Source organism: Peromyscus leucopus, chromosome 18 (assembly GCF_004664715.2).
Source record: "Peromyscus leucopus breed LL Stock chromosome 18, UCI_PerLeu_2.1, whole genome shotgun sequence".
Lineage (NCBI taxonomy): Eukaryota > Metazoa > Chordata > Mammalia > Rodentia > Cricetidae > Peromyscus > Peromyscus leucopus.
The window spans coordinates 43,588,872-43,611,708 of record NC_051078.1 but is presented as its reverse complement, the minus strand read 5'-3'; the positions used below and the strand labels follow the sequence as shown (position 1 = coordinate 43,611,708).

The 22,837-nt window shown below is 42.8% G+C and overlaps 1 protein-coding gene and 1 pseudogene across 5 annotated transcripts in view; both read left to right on the top strand.

Annotated features, from left to right (window-relative positions):
• Slc41a2 (solute carrier family 41 member 2) overlaps positions 1–22,837 on the top strand; it is a 123,260-nt gene that overhangs the window by 49,386 nt on the left and 51,037 nt on the right. For all 5 annotated transcript variants that reach the window (XM_037196873.1, XM_028880270.2, XM_028880269.2 and 2 more), the window contains exons 7-8: positions 15,281–15,428; positions 17,532–17,611. In XM_037196873.1, coding sequence (XP_037052768.1) covers positions 15,281–15,428; positions 17,532–17,611 — 228 coding nt within the window. The remainder of the gene's footprint in view (positions 1–15,280; positions 15,429–17,531; positions 17,612–22,837) is intronic.
• Positions 10,753–11,852, top strand: LOC114700600 (annotated as a pseudogene).

Below are 22,837 nucleotides of genomic sequence, written 5' to 3'. Positions count from 1 at the left end.
CTACCATTGTGTTCCCATTGGCTGTGGCTCTCGTCACTGTACAGCATGCCGTGACTGACCCTTGGGGACTGTTCCATTCCCTTTCCTCTCAGGAAACACAGAAAAGGGAGTTATGTTACTAAAGAAATAACCCTAAATCTTGTCTAAGTTTTTTTTTTTTTTTTTTTTTTTTTTTGGTTTTTCGAGACAGGGTTTCTCTGTGTAGCTTTGCGCCTTTCCTGGAGCTCACTTGGTAGCCCAGGCTGGCCTCGAACTCACAGAGATCCGCCTGGCTCTGCCTCCCGAGTGCTGGGATTAAAGGTGTGCGCCACTCTTGTCTAAGTTTTATTGTTGGGATAATAAATTGATTCTGCTTTTTCCTTCTCTGAATTATCATGCAATTTTGGATATAGATGCTAGACTCAGGGAGTCAATGTTAGCTTATAGCTGGTGTTGGAGAATGTGATGTGTCATTCTCTTGCCCTGTTAAACTCCCTGCCCAACCCACAGGCAGACATCTGAGCAACTTATAGACCTAACCTGAAGGCCAGGCTGTTCATTGTAGTGGAGAAGGGAGGTTGTCTAGCCAGGCATGGTGACGCACACTCGTAATCCCAGCACTTGGGTCGCTGAGGAGGGAGCATTAAGAGTTTGGGGCGGTAGATGAGATGAGAACCTGTGTCAAGACTGTCATCAACAGGAAGCCAGTAAGAGCCTGAGCAAGGTTCTCGGTGCCCTTTGACTAACATTTGAAGTTAGAGAAGTTTCTCCTGCTTTGAGGAGGAGATAAGAGAAAAGGGACACACACACACACACACACACACACACACACACACACACACACACACACACACACACGAGGATGAAGGGTTTCCACCCAGCACTATTAAGAGGATAGAAATGCCACAGACTAACTAGGTGTGATGGTGCATGCCTGTATTCCCAGCACCCACATGGCAGCTGTCACATGACATCACAACTGTCTGTAATTCCAGTTGCAGGTGATCTGATGGCCTCATCTGGCCTCCTTGTGTACCAGGCATGCAAGGGGTGTACAGATAAACTTGTAGATAAAACACCTGTACAGGTAAAATCAATAAATAAAAGACACGATCATAACGTGTTGTCATTTAAATCTTTCAATATTTTGAGTGTTATGTGGTGCCACATTAAGCTTGGGTCTTGGTAGGGTCTCACTACGTATCCGAGGCTGGCCCTCCAACTCATGCTACCTCAGCTTCCCGAGTACTGGGATTATAGGTGTGAGCCAGCACATGAGGAGTAAGAGAAAACGCAGTTACCATAATCTTAGAAAGCTGTTAGTTAGCATTGTTTAGGATGTTCTGGGCCTTTATTTGTCTTCTGAAAGTTGGCTTTGCAGTCTTACAGACCCTTTTCATGTCATCTGTGTAATTGATGTCCTCAAGGGATTTTTTTTTAATGGGTTACCGGTTAATTCTGCCATTAACAGCTTACAGGTGTTCTGAAATGTCATCGTGTTTGGATTGCCAAAGTGTCTGCGTCCTGAGCACTAGGGGGCCTCAGAAGATCAGCAGTTATGTGGCTGGCATTTTCATTCTGAATACAAAGATTAGAAGCAGGCAGAGTTAAATTCTAAGATCCCATTCATCTTGCTGAGAAGTTATTTTCTGAACTACACTGGAAACGCTAAGCAGTGTTTAGAGAAGAAAGAAGGATCTTTTTGGTAGTTGTAAGCTTTGGCTATGGAGGCTACACACTGCATGGCTCAAAGAAGTGGACATAGGAAACCTTCAGTTCATGAAGAGGACACAGCATTTGTAAACATGTATGTACCCATGTCAGCATTCCTAATATAGGGAGGTGATAACAGGTTGGAAGAGAAGTAGAGGACAATACAAACACTGGGGGTTTCAGCACCTCACTTTCGACAGTGGGTGGGTCATCCGGATGGAAGCGCAGTGAAGAAATGCCGGACTTGGAGTGGACACTAATCCGCAGGAGCCCGACAGCCTACATGATGTTCCCTCAACAGCCGCGTGATGTGCGCAGATCATTTTCTAGAACAGACCCCATATTAAGCTATGTACAAATCCTAACGGATTTAGGAATCACATGATGTCTTTTGTCACCATGATGGGGTGAAACTAGAGAGCAGTGCCAGAGGGAAAAGTGGAAAAGATAAATATGTAGAAATTCAACAGTACTCCTCACACAAGTAGCGGCTCAAAGAACTCAAAATGGAAACCAAACATCTTCAGCCAGATGAGAATGAGAACAGTGTTCCAAAGCTACAGGCACGGCACAGGCGATCCTAAGGAGGACGCCCATGGCTAGAGACACTCGTATTGGGAGGACACTGAGGAACAAGCAAAACCAAGGTCTGCAGGAGTGAAGTAAGGACGCAGTGTAATTAAACCAAGCAGGAAAGCTGTGGAATAAACAACAAATGAAAGAAATGGACAGAATCTTAGCTTAGACCAAGAAGAGAAAAGACTCTAAATAAGACCAAGAAGGAAAGCACAGGCATTGTAGTCAGCACCCCAGAATGGAAAGGCTCACAGGGGCTGTGATGAAGAATTACATGCTGAAAACCTAGCCTCTGGAGAATGGGTGCATTTCTATAAATGTAAACCCTCTGAGGCTGAGTCAGGAGGAAATGGAAGACATACATACATACATACATACATACATACATACATACATGCATGCATGCATGCATACGTCTGCCTATGCTTATCTGGATTGTTCTAGCACTTTATTGAAGTGGCTTTCATGACGTTATGTTTGGTCAGTGATAGTAGCTTTTTGTCTAAATACAGTACTATGCCTCCCCCCACACACTTTTTTAAAAAATCCTTTTTAGATCACTACAGGAGTCAGTGGATGAGGCAGTAATTAGAGTACTGCCTGTGGCTGTACCTTTCTGTTTGAAATACAAAATTCTTGACAATAATGTGTTTTTTTTAATTTAATTTTATTTTTTTTGTAGTACCTTTGGTGCTGTGTATATAATAGATGCTGAATAAATACTGTTTTACAAACTTTTGAAAATGATTTAGTTAATATGATTAGAATTTATTCAAATGGCCCTCTAATTAGACTTTGGCATGGCGACTGCCCAAGAATATGATTGATTGTAACAAAAGCATCCTTTGCATGAGGACCCAGGATTAGTGAAAAAGCGTAGGTTGTCTTGGCTCGGTAAAGAGTTCTGGGGATTAGTAACACTTCGGAAAAGTAAAAATGACAAGACATGGCAAGAGAGATCTGATGGAATGAGAAGACGAGCTATGTAATGTGGGTTCTGCTTATGTGATTTTGATGCACTCTTATGTGGTTTGCAGGGGAAATGCACAGGCTGTGCCCATTCATAGGGCAGTCCTTACCCATGCAGGAGTCTTTAAAAGCTGTCAGAATCTGTCACTGGGCCAGCAACTGGAACATCTCTACACAATGACTGTTGGCTCTTCCTTTGTTATTGTTTCATACTTCTTTTCGAAGCAGAGTTGGAGCTTATTAAGAAAAGGTTTTCACATAGGTTTAAGCTTTGGCTTTAGGGGAGAGGACGCCTGTAGGAAAAGGGCAGTGTCCACCTAAGACGTAGGTGTGGGCTTCTCAAGAGAGGGTAGCAGCCAAGTGTCTTCAACAGTAGTCTCATGGAGGAATTTTGCTGCTAGAGTGTGAAGGGTTTCTAAGGAACTCTGTTTTCTTTTAGTAAGTGAGACCATGAGGTGGGACACATTCCTGAGGACCATGGGGTAGGACTACAGGCTGATTAGGTAGAGACCATGAGGTGGGACACATTCCTGAGGACCATGGGGTAGGATTACAGGCTGATTAGGTAGAGACCATGATGAGACACATTCCTGAGGACCATGGAGTAGGAGTCCAGGCTGATTAGGTAGAGCCACAGGTCACGAGTGTGGAAGAAAAATAGGTTTTAACTGAAGGAGCTTGATGAGCATGTTTGTGAGAGTCTCAGAGTTTACATCTGGGAAAGGAATGGGGTTAGGTCACAGATCATCCAGTTTGGTCTTAAGCATGGGTCATTGCTATTTTCACACTCATATTTGAAACATCCCTGCAAAAAGGAATATTGTGTCCAACAGTCAGTCTTCATAGAAAAATTTGTTTATTGTGCTGGAATTCTTGACTCTGAGCTGGAGAAATGTTAACCAGACTCAAGGATGAGAGGTTCCTTTTTCTACCCACATCCCTGTATTTTCTCTGCTTCCCTACCCTGCTTCAGTTTCTCCCTCTGAGACCTTGGCTCCTTAATCTTTAGGATTTCTGAGGCCAAAATCTGTTTTTTGTAACCTCTGTACCTCTAAATAAGGATGGAGACCTTGAAATCGAGGGAAGCGTTAATGTGTCTGGTCAAAGGGGGGTGTGAGAAGGTCCCAGCATGGAGATTAGAGAGGATGTCACTGGACTCTGGAAGGGAGGATGTCTTTACTCAGGATACTAAGCCACATAAACAATGAACACATAGAAACGGAATTGATTGCCTAATCCTAAAATTAGCACCAAACTATGACTTTAAAAAATGATTATGCGCCAGGCTGTGGTGGTGCACGCCTTTAATCCCAGCACTGGAGGCAGAGGCAGGTGAATCTCTGTGAGTGTGAGGCCTGCCTGGTCTACAAAGGAAGGTTCCAAGACAGTCAGGGCTGTTACACAGAGAAACCCTGTCTCAAAAAACCAAAACCAAACTACCCCCCCTCCAAATCATTATGCATCTGAGACCATGATGACAAGTCATTAAAACTTGAGGAAAATTTGACATAGAGTTGACCGGGACTCAGGTATGTGTGCAGATTCTACCCTTCTGTTTGCTTGTTGATTGTGTGGAGAAGTGGGCTGTGTGCTGTGGCAGGCAGAGGTCAGAGGGCAGCCGTGGGCTTTGGTTCTCTCCTCTGCCCTGTGAGTTCTGAGGATGAGACTCAGGTCAGTTGCTGGGTGGCATCTTTCTTGTCACGCCATCACACTGGCCACGTGCTTCTCTGTCACATCAGCAGTGGCGCTGTCTGTCTCCTGCTGCTGAAAGCCTGTCAAGGCTTATTTCATTGTTTTTGTAGGCTGACTCAGTTAGCTTCTTGTAATCAGTTTGAACACACTTATAGTAAACTCCAAGATACCAGTAATGCATCAGTGTCTAAGGTACTTCCCCTTGGTGTCATTTAAGCGTAAGGCCAGGTTTAAATCTCTGCTTCACTCTCCCTATGTCTTCTGCCCCCTCTCCATTGCACGAGTCTGAGCCTGTGCCTGCCTGAAGTCTGTCTTGTGAATCTGTCCTATGTGGCTATGTCTGGTTCTGAGTGTGTCTGTCTGTCTTTCTTTGTCTTAGTTAGGGTTTCTGTTGCTGCAACGAAACACTTTGACTAAAAAGCAAGTTGGGGAGGAAAGGGCATTACTGTTTATCACTGGAGGAAGTCAGGACAGGAACTTAGACAGGACAGGAACTTGGAGGCAGAAACTGATGTAAAGGCATGGAGGACGCTGCTTACTGGCTTGTTATACCTGACTTGCTCTGCCTGCCTTCTTATAGAACCTAGGACCACCAGCTCAGGGATGGCACCACCCTTGATGGGCTGCCCCCCCCCATCGATCACTAATTAAGAAAATGCCTTACATGCTTGCTCCTCTTTGAGATAAACTAGTTTGTGTGTCAAGTTGACATAAAACTGGGTGCACAGTCCCTAAAAAGGGACTTTGCTCTCCTTAGAGAGCAACAAACAGAGAGTTGTTGAATGGAGAAGGAATGAGGGGTACTTTACGGAAATCTTTGATGGGGTTTTACAAGGGATGAAGTCACTGACTCCAGCTGACCCCGATAACAGTATCCCAAACATCATTGCTCACCAAACAATATCCACATGTTATAGTCAACATTTATGGTGGATATTCGTTTTATAAGACTGCTTTTTTCCAGCTAGTGATTATCATAACACACATGCGTTACCTTTTAGTCAGGGCCATCGGAGAGTACACAATTTAAGATTACAGTTATGTGTTAGCTTGAGTTGATTACATGGGAAAGCCAAGGAAGGAAGGAAGGTTGATTGTTACATTGTTCTCTTAAAGGCCAGTTAAACAGGCTGAGTACACAGTAGGATAGCATTCTTAAGTGACCTCAAGATGTATTATTAACTCTGGCTGTGAGGTCCAGCAAAAACTCTTTAATGTAAGTTATTTATGCCACAATTTCTGGGCTTAAGAGTAAGACCTCTTGGGCTATAAAAAGAATGTACCAAATTACATATAGCTAGTATGGCAGAGTATGAGAGCACCGCCTCAGAGAGAACCCATGGTGGAGCAGGTCAATGGAGACTAGAGTGTGGTTGTAGTGATTGATTATTTGATTATACGTTAAACTAACAGCAGGAATGGCAAAGCAGTAATACAAACCAAAGCATAAAACAAGACTTCGGCCACTGATGGATAGAGATGTGGGACTTAGCTTTATGGCTACTGATGGATCTAGACATGGGACTTAGCCTTGTACGTGAGAAGTTGTGTTTTTCTCTCATTTGAAGAGAATGTTAACATTTAACAGTTCACAGGTTAATGTGACTTTGTCTTTAGGGTGTTCTTGGGGCTGAAAGACTCAGGAAGAGTTTTATTCTAGAGAATAAGGCCATGATAACATTTTGAGTTCTGGGTAGAGAAGGTGTCTATCTACCTTGAGCAAACTCCAAAAGATCTGAGTAAGACCTGATGTTCATTCTGCACATGGTGGTGCACACCTTTAATCCCAGCACTAGGGAATCAGAGACAGGTGGATCTCTGTGAGTTCAGGGCTAGCCTGATCTACCTAGTGAATTATAGGTCATCTGGGACTGCATAGTGAGACTCTGTCTTCAAAACAACACAAACGGAAACAAAACAAAATTGACAAATCTAATCGTTAGTTTTCACTGGGCATGCATCTCTTCTTTGTGGCGGGTTAAGCCAGGCTGGTGGCATGGTTCCGCCTCCTGCGTTATGGCAGATGCAGAGCAGACAGGCTGCCACTGTTTCAGGTTGCGGACTTTATAGTTCTATTTACCTAGCAGCACAGGAGAGTGGAACAGCTGTGTTTTTCTCCCTAGGTGAGATGAGTCATGAGGTCCTTTAACAGTTTCTTTACTGATCTGTTGGGGACAACAGAATTTGTGCTCTTTTGAGTCCACCAGTCATTTTCAGTCACCTAGATCTTGTTGGGTGGCCCATTTCTTTCTTGGGTCTGAATATGATGGGCTTCTGGTGAATACTGGGATGTAATTACCAGCCATTTCTGTAGCCTCACCTACCAGCATTGCTACAGCTGTCGTGGCTTGCTCTGCCACCCAGGAGTTGTATTCTCCAGCTACAGAAGTAAACTGAGGCTTGGGGAATGTCCCTAGGTAAGGACTTTTAATGCCAAGTTTTATTATTGGGCCGTGTATAGGCTGATTTTCAAGGCTGGACTTGACAGAAACAGGTCCCTTATCGTTTGGATATTCCTGTCAACACTGGTTACTACAGAAGTTCATTTAAAAGGGGGTTAAGACAGAAAACGAAGTCTTCATATCGAAAGAGAATGCACATTTATTGACTTCAAAAATGACCAGCTTTTCTCTTTTTAGGCAAGATCTCAGAAACAAAATCGGATTTTCATTCTTCCACATTACCTTGGGAAAGGTGCCTGCTAAAGCTCTGTGGGAGCTGTCAGATCCAAGCTATTTCAATCCCTTGAGAGTAGCAGGGCTCCCCTTGCTGGTCATGGTGTGTTCTAGAGCCTCACTAACTTGGTGTGTTGGCATGAAGAGCCCAAACTTACCTTGCCTACCACTGTGTTTGAATGCTTTGTTTAAAGCAGTGTGGCATCTTTGAGTGATTTTTAGAATGTCAACTCTCCAAGAAAGTGTGATGATTGTTAGTGGACTTTTTTTGGGGAAAAGTGTACCGTGTGAGTCACTATTGGTTTCAATATTAAGGCACTCCACATAGTTAAAAGGGAGGTTTATTTTGTGGCATAACTTACAAGTGAAGGGATAGGTTACAGGATCTGGGAAAGGTGTAGTACAGTCCAGTGGTGTTCTCTGGAGAACTCTGCTCGGTCTGCCTCCAGCGTCCAGGGTCCAGGAACCAAGGGAGCTGGCCCATCCGGATCTCGTGTCTTCAAGGGTCCTCTCTTGGCTCTGTCTTGTAGGTGTGACAGTTACCGAAGCCTCAAAGGGGGTGGTACTTCCAGGTCAAAGCTGGAATGGCTACCCACTACATGTTACTGTGTTGGTCACACAGAAAAGGCTGGTGTATAAAATTTGTCACTCCACAGTTGAGGGATTTAGATGAGAATAAATGCCATTCATGAAGTGATGCAGAGGTAGCTGGAGAATGCTGCCAGCTCTACACTGTGGGCACTGGGGCCACAGAACTGTGGAATACTCCACAGATCGGCAGAATCAGAGTAATTTGCACAGCTTTGGCTTTGTGCATCTCTGCTTTTCTGGAGTTTATTACAGCGCTGGATAAGCACTGCACATGTGAGCTCTTGCTGGGTATGACAGTCCCAAAGTTTCATGTGTTTTCAGTTGTGTAACAATTCCAAATGGGCAAAGATGTGGTGGCTTGAAACAGTGCTGTTTTGTTGTCTCAGTTGTAGAGGTCAGACACCCAAAATCACATGGGACAGATGCCGAGGTGTGGCAGTGATGGCTGCTTCTAGACGTTCAGGGGAGAACCTGTTCCCTCCCTTCCCATCTGGCAGCTGCTGGCTCCTTGTTTTCAATGCCTCTCTTCACATCGCTCTCTCTTCAGTAGCTGGGTCTTGTCCTGTCTCCTCCTTACATGGATGCCAGTAATCACATTTAGGGCTCACCCAAATCATCCACACAGCCTTCTCATGTCAAAGTCTTTGACTTTGTCATATCTGGTAGCATTCAGTTTCAGGGTCTCTTTGTGGGTCAATACACAGCTTAGCACAATACTCATGTATTGAGATTTTCATGCAAAATATTACTCCAGCCAGGATCTTCTAAACATGTTTCATTTAGAAAAGGGACATTGTCTTACATTTAATGTAATGCAGAAGATTGTGTTTGGCTTTTAAACGACCCATTTTCTTTTGCTAATTGTGTCATTAATGGTTTTCTAAAAGTAATTCTTTAAGTTTATGACATCAATTAAATGCCAGATTTAAATAGAACACAGTTATAGTAAGTTATTTGGAAGTTTTGGTTTCATGATGATTTTCCCTTTTTTTTTTTTTTTTTCTCGAGACAGGGTTTCTCTGTGTAGCTTTGTGCCTGTCCTGGAACTCACTCTGTGGATATATATATATATATATATATATATATATATATATATATATATATAGTAATAAATAAATAAATAATGTATACAGTGTTCTGCCTGCATGTATGCCTACACACCAAAAGAGGGCACCAGATCTCGTTACAGATGGTTGTGAGCCACCATGTAGTTAATGGGAATTGAACTCAAGACCTCTGGAAGAGCAGCTAGCGCTCTTAACCTCTAAACCATCTCTCCAACCCAATTTTCCCACTTTTTTAATGCTTAAGAAACTTACTTGGCAATACCTTTGTACTTTCAGAAGAGTGCAATCACAGCAATAGCCCTGAAAGTCCATTTACAGATCCTCAGCCTCACCCACCTTAACATTGTGTCCTGTTTGTGGTATATTTCTCCTTTTCTGTTTCCCTGCTTTACTTTCTGTTAATGCCCTTGACAATCAGGGGACACACGCCATGCAGCCCTCCCTCCTGTGTGCACAGCGCAGTGGGGTTTTCATAAGATCCTTCCTTCTTCACCCATTCCGATTCCAGAAAGTTTGACCATCCCTAAAGAAGCCCGCTATATGTGAACACGTTCCTCACGATGCTCTTCCCTGGCTCCTAGTCGCTGATCTAGTGTCGTCTGTTGCATTTGCTTCTTCTGACATTTCATACAAGTGGGATTATAGTATGTGACCTCTGATGCTGGGCTTTTTTCACTCAGCTTGGTGTTTTCAGGATTTATGTATATTTTCACAGGAGCCAGGGCCGAACTTCAGTGCTGAAGAATACCCCAGAATGAGTTAATGACATGACTGAGTAATGCACTTTGGGATGGATATACTGCATTTTCTTCATTAACCACTTGATAAATGCTCAGATCATTTCACTTTTGCAGATAATGCTGCAGTGAGCATTCACTTACGAGTTCTTATGTGAAAATGTACGTTTTCTGTTCTCCTGGGAAACTAGATATAGACATCAGGTTGTGGGTTATGTGGTAACTTGGTTTAACTTTTTGTGGATCCCCATGAGTACTCATTATTTTTAATTTTTTCCCTCTTTGAAAACAGGGCAGCAATGAAGGGTGGGAGTGGGGAGTACTTTTCTCAGCTCCAGATGACCCTCCACAGTATACATCAGAGGATACTGTGGTTGAAACCTGTAGTGGAGCTTCTGTTTGGACCTGAGCATGATGCTAACCTGGCAGGAGAGTCCTTCCTTCCGCGTCTAGTGCTTTTGATGCTTTTAGCGTTCCCTTGGTGATATGGAGGTTGTTGGAAGCTTTAGGTGTCCTGCGAGATAGGAATATTTCCAACTGGAATGTTATTTACCTTCATCTGTGGTTTACAAGGACCACTGGGAATCCCTTCAATAAACACATGCTTTTTCATCTTTAAAAAAGTAATGTCGAGACAAACCTGGCGCTGGCCGCCCATCTTCTGCCTCTGCCCCTGCTTTCTCGGCCGCTGCCCGGCCGGGCCACCTGACTCCGGACTTTTGGTGCCACCAAGGTGAGACTCTCGCTGACTGAATTTTGCGGCTTGTGCCGCCACCGCCTGGGCTCCAGCGCGGTCCCAGTCCCTCGCTGCACTTGGGCCTGGGCGACCCCGGCCAGCGGCCTGCGCTGTGTCCCTGGGGCCCCCGGCGGCCCCTGCTCGGCTGGGCAGAACTTCTTCCAGCCCTCACTTCCTTCCCTGCTGGTCCCAGTCACAGCTACAGCACCGAGGAGCAGCCCCAGCAATCATTCTGGGCTTCTCCAACCCCATCAACTGGGTCTGGACTTATCCTTATCTGGGCCTATTTCGACAAGGAGTTCAGTATCGCTGAGTTCTCTGAGGGGGCGAAGCAGGCTTTTGCTCATGTATCTAAGTTGCTGTCACAGTGTAAATTTGATCTACTGAAAGAACTTGTAGCCAAAGAGATGCTACAAGTATTAAAAGAAAAGGTCGCTTCACTATCTGATAACCATAAAAAATGCACTTGCTAGAACATAGACGAAATTGTCTGTACGTCAACAGGGGACATCTCCATTTACTTTGATGAGAAAGGAAAGAAGTTCGTTAACATCCTGATGTGCTTTTGGTATCTGATTAGTGCTGACATCCCCAGTGAGACTTTAAGTGGAGCCAGTGTGTTTCGGGTGAACCTGGGGGACCAGAACGTGGAGACTAAACAACTGCTTAGTGCAAGCTATGAATTTCAGAGGGAATTCACACAAGGAGTAAAGCCTGACTGGACTATTGCACGGATTGAACACTCAAAGTTACTAGGATAGTCTTTCTTGGAAGAAAATCAGGGTGTGAACTTTTAATAATTGCTGTGGAAAAACTAAGGAAGAAACGTTTTTGGATCATTTGATTTTCACTTAATTAAGTCTGTGGATTACTTTTGTATGAAATATTCCTTGCAGTATATCAACCTGATACAATACCTTCACCTGTGTGTCATGGTATACAGGCATGCATGTGCACATGTACATACCATGTAAATAAATGTAAAATTAAGTAGTGGAGAGACTGATAACAAATCCAGCATTAGTCATGCTCTTTTAAAATGGAAGGAATGTAAAACTAAATTTTGTTATCATTATTATTGTTTATTTCTTTTATTTATTTTGAGACAGGGTCTCACTGTGTACCTTTGGCTGGCCTAGAACTCAGTATGTAGACCAGACTGGCTGGACCTCATAGAACTCTGTCTGCCTCTGCCTTCTGAGTACTGATATTAACAGGGTCTACCACCGTGCCTAGGATATCATTATTTTTAATCTGTGATGGCAAGTCCAGACAGAGCCAATGAAAATAATATTTGTTTAGACACTTTTAGTATCTACATTAATGACTTATTCCTATAAATATTAATTCTATAAATATTACTTATTTACCCCAATGGGGAAAAGTGAAGAATTTTAGCTTTATCTATTACAAACATCTTTAGTCATAATGGGATCTTTAACTATCTTAAGCATAAATCAGTGGTTGTCAACCTTGCTATTGCTGTGGCCCTTTAATACAGTTCCTCATGTTGTTGGGACCCCCAACTGTAATATTATTTTCCCTGCTACTTCATAACTGTAATTTTGCCACTTTTATGAATCATAATGTAAATATCTGGTATGTGGGATGTCTGGTGAGTGTTATGCTTGTCCCTGCAACCTCAGCATTTAGGTGGTGTAGGCAAGAGCATCAGGAGTTCAAGGCCATCCTTGGCTACATAGTAAATTGAGGACAGCCTGGAGTACATGAGACCCTGTCTCAACAAAACAAAACATTCTAAAATAAATCTTTAAAAAAAAAAAAACATTCTTCTTAAGTTTAAGGTTGTGTGGCACAAGGACTGTGAGATCAACTTTGTCTTTAAGTAATAAAATCCTTGTTAAAGAAAACAAGTTTTTGTTACAGAGAAGAATCCAGGAATATCCTGGCTTAAATGTTCATAATAAGACTTTGGTTAGCTAAAGTGGTATTTATAAATCTTAGGTTAAGCCTGGTGTAGTGGCACACGCCTTTAATGCCAGCACTTGGGAGGCAGAGGCAGGTGGATCTCTGAGTTTGAAGCCAGCCTGGTCTACAAAGCAAGTTCCGGGACAGCCAGGGCTACACAGAGAATCCGTGTCTCAAAAAAGAAAATAACAACAGCAACAGCAACAAAAACTCTTAGGATCGTATAATGATTTAAATAAATAAAGGCGATTTCCAACCATAAAGAAACAAAGTATAAAGAATTTGTGACTCAGGCTCATCGAGTTAAAATTCATGCTGAAGAGGCTCTGCACATACTTGTAATTTAGCCCATTAAAGTAACGTCAACTTTATAATTTCATTAGCTCACTCTTGTAATTGGTAGAGAGCTAACTAAGGTTGTATGTATTATATAAATATTTACTTTAAAAATTGTCATCTTTTACATTTAAAAATTGTATTTTGTTATGTGTTTTGCCTGTATGTATGGAAAAGTTTCCAGGGATTGGAAGTGTTGATGTGTCTGGTCAAAGTGGGGTGTGAGAAAGTCCCAGCATGGAGATTAGAGGATCCTCACTGAGTGGGACTCTAGAAGGGAGGATGTCTTTACTCAGGATACTAAGCCACATAAACAATGAACACACAGAATTGGAATTGATTGCCTACTCCTAAAATTAGCACCAAACTATGACTTAAAAAAAATTATCATGCATTTGAGAACCCTCAAGTCATTAAAACTTGAGGTAAAATTAGAGTTGAATAGGAGGACTGAGGACCCCATGTGTGTGAAGTGCCCATGGGGGCTAGAAGAGGGAGTCAGACCCCTTAGAAATGGTTCAGATTGGTGTGAGCTGCTGTGTGGATGATGGGAATTAAACTTAGGTCCTCCGGAAGAGCAGTCAGTGCTCTTAACCGCTCAGCCATCTCTCCAGCCTTTTTATTTTTCTTTTTAAAAACCTCTTCATGTATGTGTCTATGTCTATGCGCGGGAGAGTATGTGTGTAGGTATGTGTGTGTGCACCAAGTGCTCATGTGGAAGTCAGTGGATAGCTTTCAGGAGTCCATTCTTTCCTCCCAGTCAGTTCAGGATCAAATTCAGGTGTTGGGCTTGGCTTCAAGAACTTCTCTCTGAGCCTTCTTGCCAGGCTACTTTTGCTTGCTTTTGTGTTGTTCTTTGTGGTCTAGGTTGGCCTTGAACTTGTGATTGTTGTGTGCACCACCACACCAAGCAATTCACCTTATTTATACATTTAATTCATTAGACTTGTAAAAGTGACTTTAGGTACCTGAAAAAAATTGTGAGAAAAGTGATCTGGACTAAGGTATCTCAGAGATTTTCATGCAATCAAATATTCCAAACTTAAATTTTTGGTGGCTGCTGGGCACTGTGAGCACAGTGCTGTTCAGTGTCCTGTTGCGCTGTTCCCATACGCAGTGTTGGACTTTATTAAAGTGGGCTGTTAACTGTGGCTTATGTTGAGCTCTGTGAGGCCTGATTCAAAGTTATGTTGGGAAGTGTAGAACAGACCTTGTCCCAAGGCCAGGGTGCTCCTACTCAGAAGGGCCTTTGGGGTCTCTGCTGATTGCTGTCAGTGTTCCAAGGGGCCTCTTCTCTGCCGGGTGGACTTTTCATGATTAATCTCTGCAGACTGAAGGGCTGCCAGGCTGTTCTCCTCTGGCTGTCCATGCAGAGTTCACGCTGTGCACGCTTGCTTATCATTCACTTCCCAAGCGCTCCCCTGCTGTGTCCTGTGAATTCATGCCCCAGTCTCACTCTCTGGGCCTTTAGCAAGAAAGCTGAGGCAACTTGAGGATTCCTTTCTCCCCTTGTCTCTGATCTTGCAGTGTCTATTGTCTGGTGTTAGAAGATAGTACACACACACACACACACACACACACACACCTTTCAGTCATTTCTGAGAGCTCATGTAAAACTTTGTTTAGAAATGGGATGAATAGCCTGTTGTGGTGGATTGCACCGATAGGATTTGCTGAAGGAGGCAGAGGCAGGAGGATCTTGAGTTCAGAAATGGGATGAATCAAGTCCGTGAAATGCTGTGCAGCCAAGCTTGCTGTCAGTAAGGAGGTGGGAAATAGAGGCCAGATAAACAGTGGGGACCCAGACATATGCCACAGAGAAGGAAGGCGAAGTCTTGGCAACTGGTGGGGGTGGGGGTGGGGGGCGAGGAGCAACTCTCCTGTTGCTTGTCCATCCTGGTGTCCTTGCTTCTCTTGTGTGGGCTGTGTTGTTGTCTCACCGTAAATGTCTGGGAAATTCATGTTTTTCTTTCACTTACATTATTTGATATTTTAAAAGAACATCTTACTGTGTAGCACAGGCTGGCCCGGAGTATGCAATGTAGCACAGGCTGTCCTTAAACTTGTGTTTCCCAGCTGCAGCCTCCTGATTGCTGGGCTAGGGGAATGGGCCACCATACTTGGCATCAAATTTTGTTTACAGTTCTAAATTTGGGTATATAGAAAATGTAAGACACTTAATATGATTGATAATATATCTGGTAAAAATGTTTCTTTTGACAGTTTAGATTTTATATTGGAAAGAAGAGGGGTTGAAATGTCTCTTTTTCTTCATTCTAGAGACATACTATTACATTTCGCCATTAGTTTGTGCCTTTTTCTTGGCCCTGACACCTATCTGGATTATAATAGCTGCCAAACACCCAGCCACCAGGACAGTGCTCCACTCGGGCTGGGAGCCCGTCATAACAGCCATGGTCATAAGCAGGTGAGTGTCGGGGGCGGGGAGGGAGAAGAGTGATCATGTTCTGTGTAGGATGTACGTACTAAACTAGTTTTTGGATTAACCGTGAGGCATCAGTTAGCTGAATCCTAATAGGGTTGCAAAATGGAATATTAGCGACCCAGAATAACGCTGCTACATTTCTGTTGCTATGGAGAGATGTTCAGTCCACAGTTGATGAAAAAGAGTGATCTGGGAAAGAGTAGGGATGTCCTGTGAAATGTGGTGAACTAAGAGTCTTATGTGATATTTGGATTTGGATAGTATGAAGATCAAAATCCAGCATGGGAGACCCTGAAGAGGAGGTAGAGGATGACAGCTGTGCCTCTGTTCTTGAGACCAGCTTTCCAGAGCGTAGGAGGACAGCAAGCATAAGGAGAGCTGTCTCTAAGAATTATAAAAACAACTTTGTGGAATTGATTGATGGTGACTTCGTGGGTTTGATGTATCGAGAAGGGCTCACCGTCGATTGGTGGATATAGAGAGAAGGCATTTGTGAAAGCTGTGAGATGCATCCTCATCTATTGTAGAAGTCACTAAATACAGTTCTAAAACTAAAAATGAGAAATAGTGTTTATGCATGCTACTTAGAAACAGAAGCTACAGTGGAAACTAACTCCTAGTGCACAGAGGGTCTGGGAATGGGGCTGAGAACTACTGTCGGATGATGCCAAAGCCTTTGGTCAGCTGTTTGGACTGCCAATTCTGTGACAGCATGTGGATCATTTTGCTGCAGGTAGATTGCATTTCCTGGAAGATTTAGGCAACAGGTTTCTAAACTGTTGGGACTGGCAGTGTCTTACAGTGAATAAACCACAGACTGAAGGTAAACAGTTAATAAAGGATTAAATAAGCCTCCAAGTTCCACTGAGATACTGAAAGTGTATGGCTTGCCATGTTTTTATAGTAAACACTGTCTCATTTCCCAGAATTCTCAAGCTCAGCTCTTTCTGTTGCTACAGCTCTCTGGTAATACAATTGCAATCCATCTAGTTTTAGCACAGCAGACACCACGCCTGTAATGCCTGCTTACTTTAAAGATAAAAAGACACCACTTTACAACTAGTTTGTAAGTTGGAAGAGTAATGGATGACATGATGAAAAAAATGGTCTGATCCCAGCATTCAGTGGGCAGAGGCAGGTGGATTTCTAGGGGGCTAAGGCTAACCTGGTCTACTAGCAAGCTCCAGGCCATCCAAGGTTATTTTATAGTGAGACATTATCTCAAACAAAATAAAACAAAAAATACTATGTGCAGAAGAATATGAAGAGACCATTAATCCTATTGTTTTAAGCCCTTAAAATAGTTAACAATGCCTTATAGGTCCTTCTTGATAGTTTAGTGCAGTTAACATATGTATAATCTGGGAATTGTGACACATGCCTATAATCCCAGCACTTGGTAGGCTGAGGCAGGAGGATTGCTATAAATAGTTCAGGGATATCTTGGGCTATATATCAAGATCCTGTTCCCCAAAGGGGAGGCAAAGATAAATCAAACAAACAAACAAATAAAAACTAATGCACACACATTTTATCTGATGGTTATGGTATTTATTGTTTATTTAGTGTGTATAGTCTGTGTGTGTGCTGGTATGTGCCCGGGTATGCAACTGTGGAGGCCAGAGGTCAGCACCAGGTTCAGAGTGTCATCTTCTGTTGTACCCTGTTTTTGTTTTCTATCTTAGTCTTTGAGGTGGGTACTCACTGAACTTGGAGATCCCTGATTGGCTGTTCGGCATGGCTAGTCAGCCCCCGAGATCCTTTTGTGTTCACCTCCCACTGCAGAGATGACAGGGTCCCCTGCCCACACCCTTTGTTTTATGTGGGCATTGGGCTCTAAACTCAAGGCTTTGTGCTTAAATAGGTAGTTCCCCACCCACTGAACACCTCTCCTGCCCCCAGGGCCATGTGTTGTTTCCAGCTTTTTACTGTTAACATTGGTTTCTACTTGGAATATTTTTCTTTTTGCCTCATTTTTATGTTGCATAAAGATTGTACTATACAAAGTGGGGGTGTTTGAATGTCAGAACTACTTGAGATTCTTTTCCATTCTTCTTCCCTAATATGTGGTTTTCTTTCTCTCAGCATTGGGGGCCTTATTCTGGACACAACTGTATCTGACCCAAACTTGGTTGGAATTGTTGTTTACACACCAGTTATCAACGGTAAGACTTGATGGTACTGCCTCATGATGACGTCACTGTTAGGGGCCCCCGTGTCTTCCTGCTCCATCCATTTCTTCCTTCAAACTCAAGATGTAGCTCAGAGTGGACATTCTCTTCCCCAGTCTCAGTACATAAAACACTTCTGGAAAAGAGCTGTTGCTCAATCATTTTTTGTTACATGTTTTTTTGACAGGCATACCTAATTTTTAAGGTTAATGTGACAAAATACAGTATTTGGGTTCTGAGTTGTCCGTTCCCTTTTTAACTTACCTACTGTTCTTACATTTGCTTTTGCTGGTTATCTTAGAAAAAGCAGAATTAGCCATATATGGCTATTCCTTAAATTCATTCCATTCACCAAGAGCTGCACCTCTGCTAACATCTGCAAGCCCTGATCCACCATATTCTTATCTATAAAATGGAAACTATCATCTTTGTATTAAATATGTATAGTATATACATTTAAGAATCATGTTAAAATACTATTATTTTGTATGAATTATACAAGACAATTTAATCCATCTCTACTGGTGATCATTAAGTTGGACTTTAGTATAGCCTAGATCGACATAATTTAAAAAGTAATTCTACCTTGGCATACTATATATTTAGAATATATTATTTTTTTTATTTTAAGAATTCACTTTCTATGGCCGGTCATGGTGGCATACACCTTTAATTCCAGCATTCAGGAGGCAGAGGCAGATGGATCTCTGTGAGTTCAAGGCCAACCTGGGCTACAAATCGAGTTCCAGGACAGCCAAGACTGTTACAGAGAAACCCTGTCTCAAAAAAAACATGCACACAAAAAAAGAATTAACTTTCTATATTTACATAAAAATTTACACAATGACATGTTCTGCAGAAGTCTAATTTTAGATCTAAAATTTCTGCTGAACATTGTAATTTTTGTCTACCTTTAGAATGTCAATGACATTTCTCTATGAATCTCTCTCCTAGCTGTCTGGTGCCACCATCTGCCTCCTGTCATCCATCCTTGAAATCCTGGAACCATCTGATTCTGTCTGGCTCTCCTCTTTGACTTGAACATTAGCAAACCTTGTCCATTGTCGTCCCCCCCATGACTTGTTCATTTGTGTATACAATGGCGTGTCTCTCCATTGCAATCTGAGGTTGTCACACTGAGGCCATCCATCTGAAAAATGAAATAACCTTTCTGAGTTATTGCCTGCTTAGTGTAAATGTCACCAGTGTGAGACCTGATATTCGCAAGGAGAAAAGACCAAGTCCATGATTGTCCAACTTACACAAGCTGTATGTTGGGATGCACCCAGACCTGGCCAGCCAGCTGCCTCCCTAGTCTGGATTTGAGAGAGCAGCCCCTGCTGGCCTCTAGAAGTCCCTCTTATGGGAGAGATAAGGCATTTGTTTACAGGGTGAGAGGGTTGGCAACTGGGTTATACATTGTTAGAAGGATACAGTGAAGCAGGAAGGAACAGAGGCAAGGGTGTACATCAAGTGAACAGGGTTGCAAGCAGTTTTCACCAGAAACAGGAGCTCACTGTTTAGATAAGCAAGTCATGGGGGGAGGGGGCAATGGACAAGGTTTGCTAATGTTCAAGTCAAAGAGGAGAGCCAGGCAGAATCAGATGGTTCCAGGATTTCAAGGATGGATGATAGGAGGCGGATGGTGGCACCAGACAGCTGGGAGAGAGATTCATAGGGAAATGTTGTTGACATTCTAAAGGTAGACAAAAAATTACAATGTTCATTACAAGTAGAAACCCAGGACACACAGGGACTCATCCCTTAGCTAGGACTTAACCCAGGACACACAGGGACTTCTTTTTAACTGTCTTAGCTGCAGGTATATTTTCTGTTTGGTCTCCATTGACCTGCAAGGCATCTGTTGCTGTTTTGGTGTCACATTGCTCTCCCATAAGCATTGTTTGTGTCCTGTCAATCAGAAGATGACTTTCTCAATGGGTCACATCAAATCCGAATTCCAGTGTCTTTCAAAACCCTTGGTACACTGTTGGACTCAGTGATCCCATCGGAGGCGCCAAATGATTGCCTAGATTCTTGTACTGTCCTAACAGAGACTCCAGCCCTCACCACAGAATAGCTGCCTTTCCTTCCACCTCTTCCTACTCTCTCTGTCTTTAGCTTAAAGTGTTATCGGATTGACCTGTATTGAATAACTGCGGGGAACTGAAGTGGAAATTCCCCGTTATTGGCAAGACTTCTGAGACTTTCTGTTGCTTCACCTTTACAAGGACCTGATTTAGAGCATCATGACAGGCTCTCCTTGGAGGTCTGTGCTATTAAGTCCTTTTCTGTATGTCCACAGATGCCACAATGAGCTCATCTTAGATTAAATTCCACCTTTTGGAAGCAATGGTAGAGAAGATTCCATACTCTCAAATGGGAACAGTTCTCAGAACTGAATTGCATTTAAAACACTTTTATTAGATTTTCTTCATTTTATTATACGTGTGAGTGTTTTTGCTGGCATGTAAGTCCGTGCACCACATGTGTGCTTGGTGCCCACAGAGGTCAGAAGAGGGCACTGGATCTCTCAGAACTGGAGTTACAGATGGTTGTGAGCCACCATGTGGGTGCTGGAAATTGAAACTGGTTCTCCTCACAAGTACTCTTAACCACTGAATAATTTATAAATATGCAAGGGGTGTGCTGCTTCTCCTCCCCTTCTCCTCATAATCTAATATTTATTATGTATCTACATAAGTGTCAAGTAACTATAAGTCTTTAATGCATGTTATACATAATCTAATCCTCATGTAAGTAATTAGTCCACGATTAAATATCTAGTGAATGATGGTGAGTCAAAACCTCAAAGCCAGATCTGCCTAATTCCCAAACCTGCAGTTTTCTTTCTCTCAAAACATACAGCTACTAACTTATCTGATACACATATGCATGTGTTTAAAGCAAAGCTCATCTGTGTTGATGTGACTGAGAGATCATTAAATGTTTACATGCCTCAGAATGAGTAGCATTTTAAAAATCATTGGTCACACTTGCTCTGTAAGACATTAGTAAGTACAATTTGAGAAGTGAATTATGTGGTCAATTAAGTTTAGTAAAACAAAGTTAACAGAATTCTTGACTATAGGATATTGTAAGCCATTATTGGGCTAACATCTTCTGTGCTACTTTTCAGTACTTCTGCAAGTATTGGAGTGTCTGGATCTAGCCTTTTTTCTACCCAAGACCATGCATGATAAGCCACTGAACTAGGCATTATATAATATTTATTTACTTATTTACTTACTTATTAGGGAACTGGAGGCTGAGCCCAGGGCCAGGCATGTGCTCTAGGTAGTCACTCTGTCTCTGAGATTTAGCCTCAACCCATAGTCTGTTTTCTTTTTAAATATTTTATTAATTCTTTGAGAGAATGTCACACAATTTTGATCATATCCAATCCCCACTCCCTAACTACTCCCAGAACCCCCCCATCCTACCTCCCAACCTTTATATCCTTTTGTTTCCTTTTTAATAATCTATCACCTCTAATTTGTGTTAGGGTGTGGGGCATCCACTGGAACATCGTCAGTTTACCAGGAACTACACTGTCTTAGTTAGGGTTTCTATTGCTGTGAAGAGACACCATGACCACAGCAACTCTTATTAAGGAAAACATTTAATTGGGTGGCTTACAGTTCAGAGATTTAGTCCATTATCATCATGGTGCGACATGGTGGTTTACAGGCAAACATGGTGCTGGAGAAGGAGCTGAGGATTCCTACTTCTGGACTTGCAGGCAACAGGAAGTGATCTGTATTACTGAGCATGGCTTGAGCATATATAAGAACTCAAAGCCAGCCTCCACAGTGACACACTTCCTCCAACAAGGCCATACTTACTCTTAACAAAGACACACTTCCTAATAGTGTCATGCCCTTTGGGGGCCATTTTCTTTCAAACCACTACCCACACCCTTAAAGAAAACTGACTTTACCTACTCCAGAAGTCGTTACTGTCCATAACTCCTCAGTTAGGGGCAGAGGCTCATGAACCCCTCCCCATTCTATGCAAGAATGTTTACTGGGAGCTAGGTTGTGGTGGCACACACCTTTAATCCCAGCACTTGGGAGGCAGAGGCAGGCGGATCTCTATGAGTTCAAGGCCAGCCTGGTCTACGAAGTAAGTTCTAGGACAGTCAGAGTTGTTACACAGAGAACCAAAACCAAACAAACAAACAAAAAATGTTGACTGGGGTGTGTAGCTTGTTCAGGCGGCACAGCTCCTGTGAGTTCCCGAGTGCAGCTGTGTGTCATGTGCAGAACACACTGTTTTGGTCTGCTCCCCCAGACCTTTGATCTTGCAATCTTCCTGCCCACGCTTCCAAAGTGGGTCCTAAGCCTTGGGGAAAGGATGTGCTATGGATGTCCCACTTGTGGCCGAGTATTCCACTGACATTTGTCCTCTGTACTTTGACTAGTTGTCAGTTTGTCTGGCGGCCCTGCTAATCTGCGGGTAGAGAGATGCAAACGTAACGAGAGGGCAACTCCATCCTTTGTCCTTTTAGCATAATAAAGTGAAGGGTTCATTCCTGGGGCCTGTACACTCCCAGACATGGATTCTTGCAAGATTGATAGTACCAGGCATGTGTCTCTTCCTGTGGACTGGTCCTCAAATCCAAGCAGAAGGCGGTTGGTCACTCATGGCATCTGTGTCACATGGGCACATCTTGTTTATGCCAGTCTTTATTGCAGTTCACAAATTCCTAGCGGGATAAGATGGTTGACAACTTTGTGTATAGGATCAGAGACTTGTATCAATATACCCTTTTGTCTTCTGTCATACTTTCCTTTGTTTAAGCCCTATAGTACATTTTTATTACTTATGCTTTAAATAGTTTTAAAAATATTAAGCATAATGAAAATGGTATTTTCTATGTTTTCTTATCAGACTGGCATTTCCAGTTCTTTCCTTTGTATACATGCCTACTTCCATCTGAATGGCATGTATTCTCCATCTGCTTGAAGAAGTATTTCTTATAGGAGAAAACACAGGTTTTAGACACAGTCTCGCCCAGTGTATTCCTCTTTCCAGTCTCTCTCTTCTGTGTTCATCTTTAACAGTGCCTGTTTGAACATCTTTTACCTGTATAGAGCAAACCCTGACTTTCTTGATCTCCTTGCAGCCTGGGTACCATTTCATCAACTCCGTCTCCATCCATTCCTTTAGTGTTTCTTCTATACCCTGGGCCTTCCTCCCTTCTGCTTCCTTCCTACA